The sequence below is a fragment of the Jaculus jaculus genome, chromosome 1 (assembly GCF_020740685.1).
Source record: "Jaculus jaculus isolate mJacJac1 chromosome 1, mJacJac1.mat.Y.cur, whole genome shotgun sequence".
In the NCBI taxonomy this organism is placed as follows: domain Eukaryota; kingdom Metazoa; phylum Chordata; class Mammalia; order Rodentia; family Dipodidae; genus Jaculus; species Jaculus jaculus.
The window spans coordinates 228505353-228525358 of NC_059102.1; the positions used below are offsets into that span (position 1 = coordinate 228505353).

The 20006-nt window shown below is 55.2% G+C and overlaps 1 protein-coding gene across 3 annotated transcripts in view; it reads right to left on the bottom strand.

The window, feature by feature from the left end:
- The window catches only part of Piezo1 (piezo type mechanosensitive ion channel component 1), a 70101-nt gene that overhangs the window by 17074 nt on the left and 33021 nt on the right, over window positions 1–20006 (bottom strand). For 2 of the 3 annotated variants that reach the window (XM_045161860.1, XM_045161853.1), the window contains exons 2-15: window positions 13161–13256; window positions 8593–8712; window positions 7612–7654; window positions 7337–7475; window positions 6022–6111; window positions 4252–4432; window positions 3917–4130; window positions 3655–3826; window positions 3456–3542; window positions 3303–3387; window positions 1593–1693; window positions 1121–1381; window positions 312–426; window positions 57–235 (exon numbers count right to left, since the gene is read on the bottom strand). In XM_045161860.1, the coding sequence (XP_045017795.1) occupies window positions 57–235; window positions 312–426; window positions 1121–1381; window positions 1593–1693; window positions 3303–3387; window positions 3456–3542; window positions 3655–3826; window positions 3917–4130; window positions 4252–4432; window positions 6022–6111; window positions 7337–7475; window positions 7612–7654; window positions 8593–8712; window positions 13161–13256 (1883 nt within the window). The remainder of the gene's footprint in view (window positions 1–56; window positions 236–311; window positions 427–1120; window positions 1382–1592; window positions 1694–3302; window positions 3388–3455; window positions 3543–3654; window positions 3827–3916; window positions 4131–4251; window positions 4433–6021; window positions 6112–7336; window positions 7476–7611; window positions 7655–8592; window positions 8713–13160; window positions 13257–20006) is intronic. The other variant, XM_045161864.1, reaches the window with a different exon arrangement.

The window sequence follows — 20006 nt, forward strand, 5'->3', positions numbered from 1 at the left end:
TGAGCAGGGCGGCCGGCGCTCGCCCGGCCCCTCCCGCCTGCCTGTGGGACAGTCACCTGGAACAGCGTGAGGCACAGCAGGAAGAGGAACATGTAGACGATCTTGTAGACGACCAGGCGGCCGGCGAAGCTGACCACGATGAACATGCCGGCGCACACGTAAATCCAGTATTTGGCGTAGATGCCCGTGACCAGCTCGCCTAGACTCCGCAGCAGGGTCCGCGCCTGTGTGGGCTCTGCAGGCCAAGACAGGAGGCAGGTTGGTGCCAGCAGGGGACCACTGGCGGCACCCCGGCCCTGCCCACCACTCACCTCTGTCGGCCACTGTGACCTCCAGCAGTGCGGCGGCGGGCGTCTTCGTCTTTTTCAGCAGCTTCTCCTTCACGAACTGTCGCACCAGGAGCCAGAATGTCAGCATGTAGAGCAGCTGTGCAGAGTGAGAGCGACACCAAGGGCCCAGGCCACGTCAGGGCGATTCCCATGGGCACAAGTACACACGCACCAACACACGTTCACACAGGGGTTAAGCACACATTCATATAGCCACAGATCCACATGTACGCACACAAGGTCACACACAAACTCATATATTTGTTCTTACCCACTAAGGTTCCCATATCTGTGCCCCCAGATTCACATGCGTATGCACTAGTGTGTGCACACACACACAAACACGCTTACACGAGTTCATACATAGGTGTTTCCACACATTGAGATACATTATAACCCACTGGGTCCACAAACAGGTGACAGGCACAAAGACACTGACATGAATCTATCTCACACAAGGACACCTGGGTGGCCCATGAGTCACAGTGGAGACACATGGGCTACATATGATGCCACCCTATCAGCAGGCAGAGTATATGTGGAACAGTCCCCAGCATCAGGGGTGCAGAGACAGCGCTCACAGCAGCACAATGGCACTCGGTCACTCAACAAGTGGACATTGAACAACTGCAAAGTGCTGGATGGGCCCACTGAGGCTCCACAGTGACTTCAGACATTTTTATTCTCCTATAGTTTCTACCCATCTAGACAAGTGCCATTGTCCTTGTAGGACCCCAGGCAGAAACCCCACCAACACCACATAGCTCCCGGATGTGGCATGGGACACTCACCATAGCGCCAAGGTCCAGGCAGGGGTAGCGTGTGTGCTCCAGTCCCAGCTGGCGCAGGCTGACAGGACCCAGCATAGTGGGCAGCTCAGGGCGCAGATCCATGGCCCACACGTAGCGCAGGCAGCAGAGCGTCAGCCCGTAGAGCAGGATGCAGGGTGAGCACAGCATGGCTAGCTGGTGGCGGCTACGGACTGTCCAGATGAGACAGGCCCAGAGCAGCAACACGAACGTCAGCCAGCTGTGGTATGTGATGCTCCACACCTGGACAGCAGGGCCAGTGGGCAGGGGCCGTACAGGCCACCTGGCCGAGTCCCAGCCCACCAAGGCAGCATGGCCCACGTGAGGCATGCCACATACATACATAAACACACGTACACACACACACACCATTCGCAGATGCAGTTCAACCAGCAAGTCTCCACCCAGCACCCTGCCCATGACCACCTCTCTGATCCCCACTGTCACTCCTCACCATCATGGCAATGAGGGCACACACATAGCTTTGGTCCATGATGAGGTGACCCAGGCCGTGCAGCGGTGACGTCTCTCTCAGTTCAGCCAGTCTGGGGCGTGCTAGGAATGGGGCTGAGGTCAGCTTCAATGTGACAACACCTTGGAGTCCCTTTCACGTACCCAGTGTGGCTCTAAAGCACAGATTTAGCAAGCAGAGGCCTTGGCTATAGTGGTAAGGTGGCGACAGGGCGGGGTAGAAGATTGTCACAGTGAGAGCTTGCCAAGAAAACAATAGAAGGCCAGGCATGGTGGCGCACGTCTTTAATCCCAGCACTCGGGAGTCAGAGGTAGGAGGATCGCCTTGAGTTCAAGGCCACCCTGAGACTACATAGTGAATTCCAGGTCAGCCTGAGCTAGAGTGGGACCTTACCTTGAAAAACAAAAAAACAAAAAAAAAAACAACCAAACAACCAAAAAAACCCAATAGGAACTGCTGGCTGCAAGTTCTGGCCCTACTTTTTTTCTGTTGTTGTTTATTTTTTTGAGGTAGGGTCTCACTCTGGCTCAGGCTGACCTGGAATTCACTATGTAGTCTCAGGGTGGCCTCAAACTCACAGTGATCCTCCTACCTCTGCCTCCCGAGTGCTGGGATTAAAGGTGTGCACCACCACACTGGACATGATCCTACTTAAAAAAATTTTTCTTAAATTAACTTATTTTCAAGCACACACAGAAAGAGAGAGAGAGAGACAGACAGACAGACAGACACACAGACATGACAGAATGAGCACACCAGAGCCTCCAGCTACTGCAAATGAACTCTACATGCATGTCACCTTGTGCATCTCGTTTTATGTTGGTACTGGGGAATTGAACCTGGGTCATTAGGCTTTGCAAATAAGCACCTTAACTGATGAGCTCTCTCTCCAGCCCTGACCCTACTTCTGGTATGTGTGGGGCCTTGCTTTCCAATACCCAGGGTGCGTGAGAAGACCTGTGGCCCCTTTCAGATCTGTGCTACGACTCATGGGTTTCATTCAATGAGTAGCAGAACAAGAAGGACTAGAGAAGGAGCTCAGTTGGACAGTGCTTGTCTAGCATACATAACCTAGGGCCAATTCCAGCACTTCAAAAAATAATAAAAAATAATAATAATAAAATAAGCCAGAAATGGTGGCGTATGCCCTTAATCCCAGCACTCAGGAGGCAGAGGTAGGAGGATCGCCATGAGTTCGAGGCCACCCCGAGGCTACATAGTGAATTCCAGGTCAGCCTGGGCAAGAGTGAGACCCCACCTCAAAAAACAAAATAAAAATAAAAATAAATAATAATAATGAAGAAGAAAAATGCAAGATCCAAGTTCAGGGTAAAGAAGCACCCAGAGAAGAGCCAGTCCTCTCCATAGCGACACTTCCGGGACAATCCTTCCCAAAAGGTAAGACTCCCGAGGCCCTGGCCCACAAGGAGCCACTTCTCACTCAAGAACGGGGGCGGGAGACATGGGAAGCACTCCAGAGAGTCTTGGAGATCAGCCCCTTGGCCCCTAGAGTCGCCCTGAGTGGCCCTAGCAGAACAGTGGGCGAGAAGTCTGTGTGGTGCACACTGGACTTGTGGCCACGAGGGGGCAGCCCTAGCCTTGCCCACAGCAGAGAGAGATCTAGGAATGGGAGCAAGCCAGGGAGAACCCAGGAGGGTGACCCTCATGATGGCCACGGAGCCCATAACTCACAGGGACGCTGTCGGACGGGTGTCTGGCTGGTCAGATCGTGTACGATGCAGTTGTCAGTGCTGGGGTCTGTGGACGTCATCATGTGCTGTGGAAGACAAATGGGTAAGCCAGCTGCGACACGCAGCTCCCCACAGCCCTTGGCCACCTGCTCACCTGGAGAGTGTCCCCATCCTGGATCCCTGACTCCAGCTGATCCAGTTCCAGCTCGTGTTCCTCATCCTCTGTAGCCACCTCCTTCCTCTGTGGAGACCAGAGTCTTGAGCACACAGCCCGAGCAAGGGAGACCCCGGGACACCTGCTTCACAGCCGGCTCGGTCCTGGCAGCCCACAGTGGCTGATGGCAGGGGCTCACCTGGTCCGGGCGGGGACACTTGCGTAGCTTTAGAAGGGAGGTGGCCGTATAATACAGCAGCAGCAGGATGCCCGGGCTCACGTAGACAGGCCAGTCATGGCTGGTGTTGAGTACCAGGGCATTGGGGCTGGAGTAGTTGGTGAGGACCACAAAGTCCTTGAGACCAAACACCCTGTCAGAGAGGGCGTGTCACTGACTGCCAGCCTCAAGGGCAGCAGGGTCAGAACGAGGCCAGGCAGGAGGGCCTGTGTGGGAGCCTTACCTGGCGCAGATGCTCGCTGGCGGGAGCGAGTGCTGAACGAAGGGCGTCTGGTAGCAGTAGAGGCAGATGAGATGGCCAGCACCGAAGCAGCTCACCATGACGCAGAGCGTGTTGAAGCCCACTGGGCTGATAGGAAAGTGGCAGGCCCACCAGGTGCAGATGGCCAGAAAGACCAGCAGGTAGAAGCTGGAAAAAGCCGAAGGGTGGGCGATGCCTGCAGGGTAGGGCAGGGCAGAGGCAAAAATGGGTCACACCTAGCCAGGTTATCAGGGTGCATGGGGTCCCCTCCCAGTGCCAGGCAACCCCAGACTGCCTCTTTCCTTGCCCCAGGGTACCTGCCAGCGCCAGCAGCACGATGGCCAGGGTCCGTCCAGCAGCCACCAGCAGCCAGTTGGCTGTGACCCGGAACCGAGTGGCCAGCCACAGCCTACGTTTGGGTGCCAGTGCAGGGGCTCCCCGCTGCCCGGCAAGGGGGGTGGCATCCAGATCCCCATCGTCATCATCTTCACCATCATCCTGTTGAGGTCACAGGAATATGAGGCCAAGTCCATGACCTTGAGGCCACCCTCCCCTGCCCAGCTGGGTGCAGAGGTGAGGCCTGGCCCACACCTGTCCCCCTGACACAGCAGAGTGCTGGCACAGCCTCCTCCTTGCCCTGAGATTGACCAGAGGCTTCCTTCCTCACCCTTCCCTTATTGCATCAGGCCCTGCCAAGCATAGCCATCCAGCCCAAGACACACAATCCTACCCAGACCAGGCACACACCAAGGCAGGCTGACCCGACTGTTCCAAAACACCTTGTGTTTCCTCTTTATCGCTCTATCTGGGTCATGATTTGAGACAGGACAGCTCACAATTCTCAAATGGTCCCCAAAGCCCCTGTTCTAGTATGCTTTTATGAGAGGGGATTTTGTTGTTGTTGTTATTTATTTATTATTATTTTATTTGGTTTTCTGAGGTAGGGTCTCACTCTAGCCCAGGCTGACCTGAAATTCACTATGTTGTCTCAGGGTGGCCTCGAACTCGTGGCGATCCCCCTACCTCTACCTCCCGAGGGCTGGGATTAAAGGCATGCGCCACCACGTCCAGCTGAGAGGGGATTTTTAGGAAGGAAGGCAAGTTCAAATGTGAGGGCACACCGTATACATTACATTACACTGCACAATTAACACAGCCGTTTAACACCTTGGAAATAGGTCCAGAGGTGACTTGCCCCAGTCACTTAGCCAGGGAGAGTAGGGCTCCATTTGGGTCCGGTGAGGTTTCTGGAGAGTGAGTGGAACCCTTGGGGACAAGCCAGGCACCAGGGTCTCCAGGTATCCTGCCAGCTGCCTGGATGGCTCTTCCTGTCGTTCCCCAACCTCCCACACTTGGGGCTGCTGCTGCCCTCCCTGACTCTCCAGAGTGACAGTGGTGGCCAGCTGCCTGGGAAAGAGAGGCACAGCCCATGCCTGGGGCGAGGGACTGGGACCTGTTTTCCCTGGCCCTAAGGGAAGGCTTCCCAGAGCACAGTTGTTTCTTATGCCTCGGGCCTGATGGAAAAGAACAGACTGTCATCAGCTGGCAACCTATGGCCCCAGCTGTGCCTGTGGGAACAGTTGAGGGGTACACGGAGCCCAGGCTGAGCACACCAGTTCTGCAGCCAGTTGGGCCGGCCCCCTCCCAGCTCCAACAGTCTGCACTACGTAGCTTTAGGAAGGGTCCTGAACTTCTCTGAGTCAATAAAGCAGGAAAGGCGAGCCAGTCCTGCCCTCACAGACCTCAAGGCAGGGGGGATTGTTGAGCAGATCCTGGAAGCAGGGGACATGGTGAGCAGACAAGGAAAATGCGGGGCTGGTCCTTAAGCCCACCCTGTTTTTAAGCCCACAGCAGCTGAAGACAGCACTGGAATGCAAGGTGCCCCACTGAACCGCCTGGGATTGTCCGGCAGAGCACAAGGGGCCCCTGGGAAGATATGACAGCCTGGCCCGGACTCTGAGAACCTCCTGAGAAGCACTGTGACAAATGATTCTGGACACTGTGGGAACAAGACAGCTGCTAATAGAGGGACAGATGCCCCGAGGCCACCCAAGGGCCAGCGCCCCCTCCCCAACCTTCTGTGTAACCTTGGAAGATGCTCGCTCCCTCTGGAGTCCAGCGAGTGTCAGCTGTCGACAAATGGATGTTGGGGTCTGGCACGTCAGGGCAGTGAGTTCCTATGTCGGGACACCGGGGCAGTCATAAATCCTGGCCATGCCCTGGGGGCCCAGCCCTGGTCCACAGAGACTAAGGGAGGCATAGGGTGGGGAGGCTGGGCTGCAGCTCACGGGCATGGCTTGGGGCTGCTGAGTGAGTGGCAGAGAGCCAGGGCTATATCCTCAGGTCTCCTGGACCCTGCCTCGGCCTAGAGACACACGGGCCGAGGCCTCTCTGACTCCTGTCCACATCTTCTAACTTAGCTGAGCCACATATGACAATTCCCACAGCACGGATCTGCTTATCATGTTTGGTAACTGACCAGTGCCAGAGCCCTGCTAAGCCGGTCTCAAGTGGACAAGACCACACGGCTGGGGCCAAGAATGGGATGAACCTCTTCTCTTCTCTTTATTTTATTTATTTGCAAGCAGAGAAAGAGATAGAGAAGAGAGACAGACAGAATGGGCGTGCAGGGCTTCCAGCCACTGCAAATGGACTCCAGATGCATGCACCCCTTGTGCATTTGGTTTATGTGGGTCCTGGGGAATTGAAGCAAATGCCTTAACCACTAAGCCATCTCTCCAGCCCCTCACCTCTTCTCTTGCATGCCTCTTCATACTCTACTCATGAATATACTCACAACTTAAAAAGGCAACACTTGAGCTGGGCATGGCGCCGCATGCCTTTAATCCCAGCACTTGGGACATCGAGATAGAAGGATCACTGTGAGTTCGAGACCACCCTGACATGACACAGTGAATTCCAGGTCAGCCTGAGCTACAGTGAGACCCTACCTTGAAAAACAAAAACAAAAACAACAACAAAAAAGCAACACTTGGGCAAGGTGGTATGTACCCTTAATCCTAGCACTCAGAGGCAGAGGTAGGAGCATCACTGTGAGTTCGAGGCCAGCCTGAGACTACAAAGTAAATGTAGGTCAGTCTGGGATAGAGTGAGTCCTTACCTCAAACAAACAAACAAACAAACAAAAGCCAGGCGTGGTGGCGCATGCCTTTAATTCCAGCACTTGGGAGGCAGAGGTAGGAGGACTGCTGTGAGTTCAAGGCCACCCTGAAACCACATGGTGAATTCCAGGTCTGTCTGGGCTAGAGTGAGTCCCTACCTAGAAAAACAAATTTAAAAAAACCAAAAACTTGTTAAAAATCAAAACCACCCTTAAGGTAGCTGGGACTTCAGTGCCAGCAAAGTGCACTCTCTACATGCCCAGCTGCCACCACCTCTCACCGGTTCCTGGGCACACTGGCTCCGCTGGGCTTGCCTTGTGAAGCGTCTGCAGAGGCCAAGGCACAGAGAGGATACCACCAGTACCCCCAGGTCGGGCGCCACTAGCCGGATGGTGTTAGGGATGTCCTTCAGGTCCAGCCTGCAAACACCAGAGAGAGCCCATGAGCCGCAAAGGAGGGCAGGGTAGAGTGGCAGGGGTGAGGGGTGGAGAGCAGAGACGGGCCCAGGTGGTCTTTGGGACAGAAAAGCCCAGAGGAGGCTCACAGGTGGCTTACTTCGTGACTCCTACGTGTGTAGAGATGGTCTCCCAAAGGTGGCCTGCAGAGAGAGCCCGGAGAACTCAGGTCAGGAAGGGTGCCCTGTGGCCAGCCTTGTGGGGATTGGAGGTCCTAGGTGTGTGGCAGTTAGGGGCTAAGGTTCCTGAGTGGAGCAGGGTGCCGATGACCCAGGGATGCTAACAACACCACCTTTACAGACAGGGAAACTGAGGCTTAGCTAGGGGGGCTCATGCCATTGGCAGGACAGGGGCTCTCAGCACAGTTGGGCAGGTATAAGCAGGGCTCTCAGGATGTCACACTGGTCTACCAGGAGGCAAAGTGAGGGCCCTGGTGCCCAAGTGCCTCTGACCCCTGCTGGGAGGCACTGACTTTTCTCCTGACCTCTGTTTCTAAACAGTAGGACAACTGTCATAGGATGACAACAGGAACACTGGGTGATGTTCACTGGCCTGTGTGGCATAGCAAGACGCCAGGATGGTGGGGACTCAGAGCCCAGGGCTTCCACACACACCATCAGGGCGCTGGTATTGGTCCCTGTCTGGCTGGAAGGCAGGTAACACATGGAAACAGTACACGGGCAAGAAAGGGAGAAAGGTGCTGGGGACAGGCAGGGGACACCATGGGCTGCTGCTGCTGCTCAGCTCATGTGGCTAAGCCCCAGGGGGTATATGAGGAAGGCACTGACAAGCAGAGGCACCTGGAAGCCCAGGGCTGCTTCCCAGCCTGATACCACTCCAAGCCTGGCCTCGACCCACCAGCTACATACATCACTTCTGGGAACATGTGACTTGGGGCCATCTGGGTTGGACATAAATGGTGACTGGATCTGGCGGGGGGTGGGGGGAGGTCAACCCATATAAGGCAAAGCTTAGATGAGGCTGGAGACCCCAGGTAGCCGGCTGATGCTCTTATGCTCTCCCCACCTCAGGACTGCTGTCCCCTGGCATCCCGCCCCTGCCGCGCCCCTCACGACTCAACTCTGTTCCAGAAGCTGGTTCAGGCGGGGTAGAGTGTGCAGGCATATCTGGAAGGCGATGTGGGCCACCAGGAAGAGGCAGCTGAGGCAGAGCAGAGCACGGAGCAGCCGGCCTGTGTGACCTGCAACAGAATGGGCAGTGTGGGGCAAGGAAAGGACAGTTGGCAGAGATGCTCCACCCAGGCAAATTGCCCCAGGGCAGGCCATGGCCAGTCCCCACGGCCCAAGACACATGCCCAGCATGGACGCAGGGTCCGAGCAGGGGCCTAGCCGGGGGATGCCTGGAGTCACGGCATCTGTCAGGAGGCCATGCAGGCAAACTAGAAAAACCCGCATGGGGCACTTGCTCCTTCCCAGGGCTGTCTGAAACCCCGGTGCCCTGTGAGTGAGCACGACCATGACCCTGGCTTATAGATGCAGATGTGAACACAGTGGGGAAGTGACTGGCCCGGGGTCACCGGGAGAGGTGTACAGAGCTTGCCGGCCGGGCGGCCCCGCTGGCTGGCTGCTGTCTAGACCTCGCTCCTGCTGCCCTTCTGCAAAGGGGATAGAGGTGGGGCTCTATCCAGGCTCTGCTAACTCCAGGGAGGCGAAATCGAATTTTCCCATTTGGCCAGCAAATATGGATGCCACAACTGGGCATGAAGCAGAACAGGAAGCCACGCTGTGCCACCGTAATGCCCACCTGTCCCTGGGTGTGGACTGGAGATAAGAGCACAGGGCGGGGAATCGCAGCCAAGGGGACGAAGCCTTCCCAGAAAAAGGAAAACAAACAAACAAAAAAAAGCAAAAAGCTGCATGAATGGACTAGGGTGTGCTGTGAACCACACTTGTAGGGATGCCACCATGTTGGTATAGGGAGGGCATATTGGGACAGACCTGGGTGTGGAAGGGGGTCAGAAGTGACTCCCACCAAGGTGGCATCTGAGGGGAGGAGGCATTCTGAGCAGTGGGAACCACCTGTACAAAGGCCCTGTGGTAGTTAGAGGGCAGCAGATCTCCGGGAGGGGAGTTATTTTTCAGGTGAAGCCCTGCAGATCTAGTGGGTTGCAGGGGGAGCTGGAAGAGAGCTCAGTGAGGACACGACAGCGGGCCCTGGAGCAGCCAGAACCACCAAGAGGGGCAGAGATGGCTCGATGGCGCAGGCCCTGCAGGATAACCCCCGAACTGGGGACAGAAGGATGGACAACCCTGGGAAGAGCCACGTGTCAGCTAAAAGCTCCATCTCGTAACCAGCTGGGTGGGGGTCCTGCTCAGCCTTTGGAACCCCCACATGTCCACCTGAGAGTCAGCCCTCGAGCCCACAACCAGCCTCGTGGCAGCGCACCCTCTCCGCCTGACCGTGGGGGCTCAGAGGGCCAGATGAGCTCAGGCAGACCCTTCACGCCCCTGTGACTGCTTGCTGTCAGCCTGAACCCCAGGCTCAGTCGGGCACAGATCCTTGGGCTCACACTGGAGCCCCAGATCTTCTGCCCCACTGGGCCTTGGCTCCCTCCTGGGCTGGGCCCTGCTCCTATCTGCCCGGCTGCTCCGGGGAAAGGGAGCAAGTGGGGCTGAGCAAGCTCACCTGGCCCTGGTCGATGGCCACCCAGCAGCTTTTGTTCCCCACTGGCATCTGGGCCCCAGCCTGTCTGCTTGGTGGAGGGAGCCCCACTGTGGGGAAGGAAACAGACCCCTCATCAAGGCAGGTAATGCCCCCACTTCCCCTCCAAGCAGAGCATGGACTCAGCATGGTAATGCCCACTTGGGAAAAGAAGAGGGACTTCTATAGGGACACCCTAAAGGAAACAGGAAGTGGCCTGGGGGTGGGCTTCCCAGCAACAGGGAGGGTGCCGTAAGCGGTCTAGGGCTTTGCACCCCCGTTGGAACCCCTGGAACCAACTACTGCTCAGCTAGCACATGCTCAGGGGTCCCATTCTCTTCTCTGCCTCCCCATAGTTCCACCCCCTTCCCACCTTCAGGGGCCCCTCCCCCCATATACCAACTGTGGCCCTCCCCAGGCCTCACCCAGACTAGGCTCCTGAGCGCTGCCCAGCCTCCAGGCAGAGGCACCATCTCTGTGGAGCTCTGGAGTCTTCATACGCGATTGGCAGACATTATCCTCCTAGCAGTAGCCTCTGGTAACCACCCAGCTGGTTACGAGAGTGGGACTTTTAGCTGACACGTGGCTCTTCCCAGGGTTGTCCATCCTTCTGTCCCCAGTCACTTAGGAGCCAACCTTGGATATCCCCATTGTAAGGGAGCCATCAGCGACCCTGTGTTCCTGAGCCCCAGTCACAGGGTACAGGCATTTGCCCTGGAGGTAAAGAATTGTCCTAACAGACCCTGGAGTCTACCTACCAAATGATGGGATTGTCACACTGCCTCTGTCCCTGGTTGCAGACCCTAGCAGCTTACCAACAGCTGAGCACCAAATGAGAGTCCTGAAGGCATTAGCAGGACAGGGCTGGGGGAACAGTACCTCCAAAGCAGAGGACAGGGCTGGGACATGAGGCCAGCAAGGGAGGATGGGAGGGACTGGTGAAGCTGGGGAGAGTGAAGAGGGGGATGGTATCCCTGCAGACAGCGAGGGCAGCCTTGGAGGTGGGCTTCGCTCTCAGGCAGGCATGGGGCTTCATGGAGCAGGTGGCTGGGAGCTGTGCCCACGGTCACCACAGCTTCTGCTACAGCCCAGCCGTGCTGTGCCGTGCCATGCTCTGTACTGCCCTGCCCTGCCTGGGGCACCTAGACCCAGGTTGATCCTCCACCCCTCCCGGTATAGCCCAGCTCAATTCTGGCCCCTAGTGTGTCAGGCAGCCGCCTACGTGGGGATCAGAGCCGGGCGGTGTCAGACCTTCCACGGGCCAGCGCCAACTCAGCAGCTGTGTAAGTCATAGACTCACACAGGGCGCTCCGCTCTGCATAAGCAGACCTCACATTTTCCTCTCTCACGCCTGGAAAAATCAGGCAGCGTCATGTCCCCGAAGAGCTTCTGAGGCTCGACAGATGGACGAATGAAGGGTCAGGTGGGAAAGTCTTCCCACCGTGCCTTCCAAGTCTACCACACAATCCCTTCTGCCTGGCTGGAAGCCTCTGCCTCCCACGGCCGATCAGGGATGCTTCAAAGCATCACATGGGGCATAAAACAGTCATGAGACAAGCGGCTTTGAGACACAAGAGTCTTGAGGGCACCAGCAGGGCAGGGCTTAGCTGACCATCAGGGACAAAGGGGTGGGACCCAAGGAGAGCAGAGCCTGGGAGCCACAGGACAGGAGAGGGCCCAGTGTCTGGGTAGTTAGCTCCTGGAGGGGTCGAGCCCTGGGTCCCAGTTGCTGCCCACACTCTGCTTGCATTGAACCTCTCAAATGCACACCCTTTGTGTTGAACCTCCCCTCAATCCTACCCATGCTATAAGACTAGTGCTGGCTCCAGAGCACCCCAAGCTGGATAGGAGGTGCCCTCCCCCCTTATGCTTGGAAGAATGACAGACCTAAAGACATCCTTGCCCAATCTCTGGCCCCCATGCACATGACTTACATGGCAAAGTAGGTTATGGTAGAGGTGGGGCTAACCCAACAAGGGGAGACTCTCCTGGGCCATTAGTGGCTGCATGTCCTTGCAAAGTACCAGGAGTGAAGCAAGACACGGAGCCATGGGATGTGGAAATGATTTATCTGGCCGCTGTGGTTTTGAGATGAAGGCACCCATGGGCCAAGGATGTTCCCACCAACAACAGACAGGAAGCTGGGTCCCCAGAGCCTCTTGGAAAGGCACAGCCTTGACCACGACCTGATTACAGCCCTGTGAGCCACTCAGTCTGGCCCCCAGAGTAAGTGGGCACGGCTCTTGGCAAAGTGGCTCGTTATATAGCCCCTGGAAGCTCGCTCGCTCTGAGGCTCCAGGCAGCCAGGCTGCTGCATGGAGCGCCTTTCGTTGTGGGTCCTGGGCATTCACACCCAACCTCAGCCCCTGCTGATCCTCAGCTGCTCGACTACTGTTCTCACCCGTGTCTCTTGCTCTGATGATGGCTCTTCCCAGGGTTCTTCCATAAACTTGGCACCTCAACCCCTCCAATCCCAGAGGACAGCAGAGAGGCCTCCCCACCTCGAGACTGCAGGTGGCCTTGATGGGACATCTCTGGGCACTTATTGCCACAACAAAAGCAGGCACTACACACCCATAGCCTACATGACAAGAACTCTGGGATGCTCTATTAAATCATATTTTGGGGGCTGGAGAGATGGCTTAGCAGTTAAAGCGTTTGTCTGTAAAGCCAAAACCAGGTTACCCAGGTTCAATTCCCCAGGACCCACATAAGCCAGATGCATAAGGTGGCGCATGTGTTTGGAGTTCGTTTGCAGTGGCTGGAGGCCCTGGCACATGCCCTCCCTTCCTCTCTCTCTCTCTCTCTCTCTTTCTCTCACTCAAATCAATAAAATAAATAATATTTTAAAAAATTAAGAAAAAGAATTCTGGGATGAAGGGTTCTCAGGAGGTAGATCTTCTGTGGCTGCAGCCCTAGTCATGGGCAGAGGCCCTGAGGAGCTGGGCGTTGGCCCTGTCACCCCATACTCCTGCCGTTGCCCCTTACCTGGAATGCTGTGCCGCGAGGGGCCTGGAAGCCAGGGCAGCAGCAGCAAGAACAGCAGGTAGACCAGTGAGAGTGCATTGAAGCGCAACAGGGAGGCTGGGGAGGAGACAGATGGTTAGCATATGCCGGAGCAAGGGCTGGCCCGCTATTACCCCGGAAGGGATAGTGCCACCCAATACCCCTCCTCATGCCATGAGGCTGGCACACCCATGTGAGTGTCCATAGACAGAAAGCCCATATCCCTACCACTGGGTACGTGACACTGTGATGCCATGCACACTTCCCTAGGGTGATATATGCATCCATACATGTACACACACACACAGCCCTGGCCACTTCCCTGTGACCCCATACACACACAACTCGTGACCCTTCTCCTGAGGACAGGCCCCAGGAAGAGATGCATTTTCCTGATTTCCTTTCCCTCCTTTTTGAAGTTTTAGCCTGTTGTTTAGCAGGCAGCTCAACTGGCTTTTTGTTTTTGGCATTTGGTTCCAGGAAAGGAACATGGGGGAGATTATCAGGACATGGCAAGCCTGGCACCCCTCCTGCCCTTCTGGGCCACTGGTAGAATTGTACAATGTGAAACCTGACTTCCTACTACTCTGCCCTGAGGGTCCTTATAACCCTACCCATGCCAACGTACAGCACAGATTTCCCCCCACCTCCCGAAGCTTCCCTGACACCCACGATGTACTGATAAAAGTCCGTCAGAGCAGCCAGGACACCTGGAACAGAGAACATGTGACTTGGCTAGTAACTCGGCAGCTGATCAGGCTTCCCCTGGGAGTACGAGATTTGTCAAAGACAAGGTATTGAACCCTATGCAGGTCCCGGCCCCACGGTGCTGGGCCACTCAGCCTGCCCTGGGGATGGACAGGACCAGAGAGAAGGCTGGATCATAGAGACTCCACACGCTGCCTTGGGGGGCACCAGAAGCACATGACTCCACCCACAAACCCCAGGACCAGAGCCACTCTCACGCCCTTCACATCTTGAGCAATCACTGCCTATTGGGGCTCATTATCCCAGACCAAAGAAGGGAAGAGTGTGGGACAGGTGCCAGGGGGCATCACACGCCCCATTACCCTCCCAGACAGCTCAACCCCAAGATTGAGACTTCTGTGGCTGTTGTAGTTAACTTCTCACGGCTGGGATAAAAAGCAGCTAGCTAATGGTAGAAAAGATTTTGTTTTGGCTTACAGTCTTGAGTGGAAGCTTCATGATGGCGGGGCGGGGTGGTGGGGGGAAGCGTGGCTTGACATCATGATCTGCCACAAGCAGGTGGAAAACAGCAGCCAGAGTGAGCCGAACCCTAGCAATGGGGAGCTGGCTATCACACCCCCAAGCCCATCCTCAACAACGCACTTCCTGCAGCAAGGTTTCACTTCCAAATAGCCACCAGCTGTGAGTGAAGCACTCAGAACATGTGTGTTTATGGGGGACATCTGATTCAAACCACCACCATGCCCCAGCAGGGGTGGCACTGACCCTTCACTATTTTACTGAGCTACAACTTCCTTGGGGGCCATCCCCCAAATTCACTTTCTTGCAGACCCACAAATGCAAAGACCATGAGCCCAGCAATAACCCTGGCACTCTCTTAGGGGGCAGCCACTGTGCACAGCCAAAGCCAACCTGAATTTGGGAACAGGGATTGGCCATAGAGGCATAGGCCCACTCGAAGAAGGTGGCAGGCCTGTGGAGGGTGGGGCAGGGACAAAATAAGTTCAGCTAGGTCACACTGCCTCTGGGGACAGAGGCCCAACGTGACAGTACCCACCTTGGGTAGATGCTTCTGTGCGGGCCATTCGTGTGTGACTGCCTGACTTAGGCTTGCACCCCATCCTGAGCTGCCCCAACATGAGATTCCTCTAGGGTCCCCAAGCACAGTGACTACTCCAGAGCTGAGGAAACACTTCTGGACCGCCCAGGGAAGCTGAGGGTCCTGGCTCTGGACGACACCACCTTCCCTCTGGGAGGCACTTCGCTCTTTTCCCTGGATCCTCCCTGGAGTCGGGTCACCGCCCTTCTGCAATGTATACTGGCTACCAGTGTGTAGCTCGGCTCCCTTAAATCTCAAGTTTTGAACAATAACACATTTTCACAAAAGAAAATCAATGCGCTCTGGCTCAAGAGGCAGGAGAGAAGTGCATTTATGGAAAAGCGTTCCAAAATCCCCTTCTGTTTTCCAGAGCTGTACTTTTCAGCCAGCCGGATCCTGTCTCTCCCCACCATTGCCAGCCCAGCACTCTCCCCTTCTGTTCCAACCTGATGATGGCTTGTCCACCTATCTGTCCATTTGTTCATCTCTTCATCTGTTCACTCATTTAACTACCCATTCAATAAGTTTGCCCGTCTATCATCTGTCCACCCATCTACCTATCCACTAGTCCATCCACCCACTCATCCACACATCCACCCATCCATGTGTGAATCCCAGTGACTACCCTGAGGATTGATGCTTCAGGTCCAATGTCTCAAGACCTTGATCTGATGTGATCTTCCAGAACATGGGCACTGAACTAGTCCAAGTGCCCCAGAAGTGGTGATCAAAAGTCCATGACAGGGCTGGAGAGATGGCTTGCTGGTTAAGTGCTTGCCTGTGGAGCCTAAGGACCCAGGTTCGAGGCTCAATTCTCCAGGACCCACGTTAGCCGGATGTGCAAGGGGGCGCACACATCTGGAGTTCGTTTGCAGTGGCTGGAAGCCCTGGCATGACCATTCTCTCTCTTTCTATCTCTCTCTCTCTGCCTCTTTCTCTCTGTTGCTCTCAAATAAATAAATAAACAAAATTTTTTTTTTTTAAAAAGACTATGACAGCTGGGCGTGGTGGTGCACACCTTTAATCCCAGCACTTGGGAGGTATAGGTAGGAGGATCGCTGTGAGTTCAAGGCCAGCCTGAGAATACATAGTGAATTCCAGGTCAGCCTGGACTAGAGTGAAACTCCACCTCCTGCCCCCCCCCAAAAGTAATTACATAGCCCAGTACTTGGGAGGCTGAGATAGGAGGATCCTGTGAATTTAAGGCCACTCTGAAGACTACATAGTGAATTCCAGGCAGCCTGCACTACAGCGGGACTCTACCTTGAAAATCCATACATACACACACAAAAAAAAGGAAAAAAAAGAAAAATTAAAAGTCCATTACAGAACACCCCAGTATAGCATGAACACAGGTGGCTGACCCTACAGTCTGTCTAGCCCACTTAAAAACTGGCCCCTGGGCTGAGGAAATAGATCAGTGTGAAAAGTGCTTGTCAAGCACGTGTGAGGACTTGAGTTCAGACCTCCGGGATCTACAGAAAGTTAGGTGAAGTTGTGGTATGTCTATAATTCCAATGCTCCTGAACCAAGATGGGAGGCAGAGACAGAAGACTCTTCAGAATCTTGGAGGCCCCCTCATCTGACCACACAACAATGAACAAGAGACCCAGCCTCAAACAAGGTGGGACTGACACCAGAGGTTGGTCTCTGACTTCCATATGCCCAAACCACACATACAGATTAAAAACAAAAGCACCTATTCATTCATTAATTCTCTCTCTCATATATAAAAAGTTTTTCTTTTCTTTTTTCTTTTTTTTTTTTTTTGAGGTAGGGTTTCACTCTAGCTCAGGCAGAACTGGATTTCACTATGTATGTAGTCTCAGGTTGGCTTTCAACTCATCATGATCCTCCTACCTCTGCCTCCTAAGTGCTGGGATTAAAGGCGTGCACCACCACACCTGGCAATAATAAAATATATAGATTTTTCTTTTTCTTAATTAAAAGGGCTAGGACTGGAGAGATGGAGCAAGAAGCCACCTGGAAAGGCTGTTGGCCTCAGGCCTGTGCAGGGTGAAGGCTGACTGGTGGGCTCAGATGAGAAACCAGGTTTGCGGGGAGGAGGGTGGTGAGGGGCAATATGGCCAGGCTGGACCAGGCCTCCTTGCTGCAGACCAGGGTTCCTTGGCACTACCCCCCGCCCCCTGTGCGGTGGTTGGTTGAAGCATATTAATATGACCTAACGGTGCCTGGAACCTCCGAAAAAGCCAGAGGAAGCATCAGCACAGGCAGCCTGGAGGAGACAAATTTGCTTGCGTCTGTGAAGACTGGCTGGACTTTAGCCACTGAGGGGCCTGCGGAGGACAAAGACATTCTGAGCAAGATACACAGCCTGTCCCTATCCTGTGGGAGCTGCTGACGGGGCCTGTGACTTCACGGGAAACAGGCCTTTCCTGAGCCAACAACAATAGGACAGGCAGAGGCAGGAAGGGCCCCTCAACCGCCAACACATGCTTAACCCTTCACGGACCCTTACTCCACAGCCAGAGGCTGAAGACCCCAGTCACCATCCATTCCCATGGCCTGGGTGCACTAAAGCCAATGGCACGGCTCCCCTGACCTCTGTGCGACCCAGGGCAGGGCTGACCTCTGCTGTGAGCAAGATATGAGCCAGAAAGGAAGAATGGGTAGATGGCAGGACCACACACAATTCCCCAGAGTGTTCCACACACAGGGCCAGTCTCCACCCATCCCACTGCCCACAGGCAGACAGGACTTCAGATATCCCAGACCTCATTAGAATTCCTGGGACACATTCCCAGCACGATCCAGGCCTGGGGAGGGAATGGGAGTTGCCAGAAACCACTGGGCCTACAGGGCTTCTGCCATGAGAAAGGGGGCTGTTAGGGTCTCAATCTCCTCTGTAAGACAAGTTGAGTGTAAATGGTCATGGTGAAAGGGCGCCACACATACCTCTGCTCGAGGAATGTCACAGTGACATGGGGCAGGTGGTAACCCCCTTTGACTGAGGCCTGAAGCACAATGCTCTGCCCCAACCAGAGCACAGATGCACACAGTGAGTAGCCAACGTGGGTGGGTGGCATAACTGGGGATCTCAGGGGACTGGGTTGGCACAGCAGGAGGAACAGGCGAGCGAAGGCTCAGATAAGGCATCAGGTCCCTGTGGATGTTAGAAGTGCATTGGCCCAGACAGAGATGGGCCTCATGGGCCAAGGAGACAAGTGTGGAGATCTCAAGATGAGGCTGAGCAGAGGATGGACATGCCTCAGCCCTCACGTCACTGCCCAGTGCAGACACAGGTCTGGGTGGGTGACCTGGGTCTCACGTAATCCCATGTGCCCATGAGAGCTACTATTATCACCCCTAGGTGCAGAAGAGAGAGAATGAGTCTGATGTGCCAAGGCCTCCTTCCCCAGTGAGAGGCCACAGGACACCTGCCTTCCTAGTCTTCTGGTTCTCTGCCTCTGAGGAGCAGGAGGTGCCATGGGAGAGGAGCACCCTAGGGCAAAAGGAAGCCCCTGGTGGCAAGGGGGATATGGACAGAAGACAGCCTGAGTGCCTTGTGCAGACAGGACAGGGCTTATCCAAGACCAGTGGCCATTGCCTCCGGCACCCATGGAATTAGGAGAGGTAGAGCAGAGCCTGCAGTCAAGCTGACCACTGGCCCCTTCTTCCTGATGTGTAGAGAAGTTCCCGAGGGCCTGGAGATGGCAGCCAGCTTGTCCTCTGCCAGGAAAGCCTGCTGCTCAGAGGGGTCACGGTCACTGCAGGCTATATTTGGGGGATGAGGGCAGCCTATGCCCTCAGAGTCTAGGCTCTCTGAGGGGCAGCAGCTGTCCCCATTCCATCACATCTCATATGAGTCTGTAAAACACCACGCTGAGGGATAGGGATGGAAATGTTTGCCCAATTCAGGTCCCTGGAAACTGGGCCTTCAGGATTGAGACAGGTATCAGGAGGTAACCTCTACACCCCAGAGTCCACTGACCAGGGCTCTGGATACACTAATTATTGGTGGTAACCACTTCAGAAAACGGCCTGGGAAGGAGGAAAAGTGGGGGGGGGGGCACTCAATGTGAGGATCACAGACTATGGCAGAGCCCAGAGGAAGTCTTGGGAAGACCTGGCCAGGTAAGTCAGGTCCATGACTGACAGGGTAAAGGGCAGGTGGGGGCCAACAAGCTGCTCAGGGGTGGGGGTGGGGAGCATGGAGTAGCTGAATCTAGGAAGGGATTCCTGTGGTCTCCCTCCACCCCACAACCTAGGCTGGGTGCCCAGGCAATGTCCCATCCTGCCTTTCCTCCTTCAAAAGAAGGGACAGCCAGGAGACAAGGACTCTCAGGCTTCACAGCAGGAATAGGCCCAATTTCTTGCCTAGCATTCATGACCCTCACTGTCAGCCCTTGTGTCCCTGTGAGCTTTTACTGTTTCCCTAAAAACAAAAACAAAAACAACAAACCACTGTCCTGTTTACATTCCAACCTTTGCCTGGAAGTGCCTCTCCTCTCTTCCTGTCGCTCTTCTCTCAGCCCGGGCTCCTCTCTACGCTGACGGCCCACAGCAGCTCGCACCCCGCTGCCTCACCCTGAGCTGGGAACAGCACTCCGAAAACACCCGGCCCACGGCTGCCACTCCAGATGCCCTGGAGAAACACAGCTGGGAATCTCCAAGATAGAACGGGACTGGCACCCACAGCAGTGAGCTCAGCAACACCTTTCGTGCCCGGCAGTGTCTGAGGCCACAGACAGCACAGAGCACCAGGGATCCCATGGGCACTGGGATCTAGTCTGCAGAACTAACCACACAGGGTGTTTGTGACCCTTGCAACCATTTGCCAGCCGCAGAGAAACTCATCCTAGTTTGGACAGGCAATCAAGCAAGAGTCTTGACTGCCTCCCCATCATGGAACTGCCACAGGTTCGCTTCTAGACACAGAACACCAGAGCCAGCATGCACCAGTTTCTGAGGTATTGCTGAGTGACAGATATGCCAATTTCGTCTGCTAGGACTTCTTTTGTTTAAAAACTGAAAGCAAGCGGGGTGTGGTGGAGCACGCC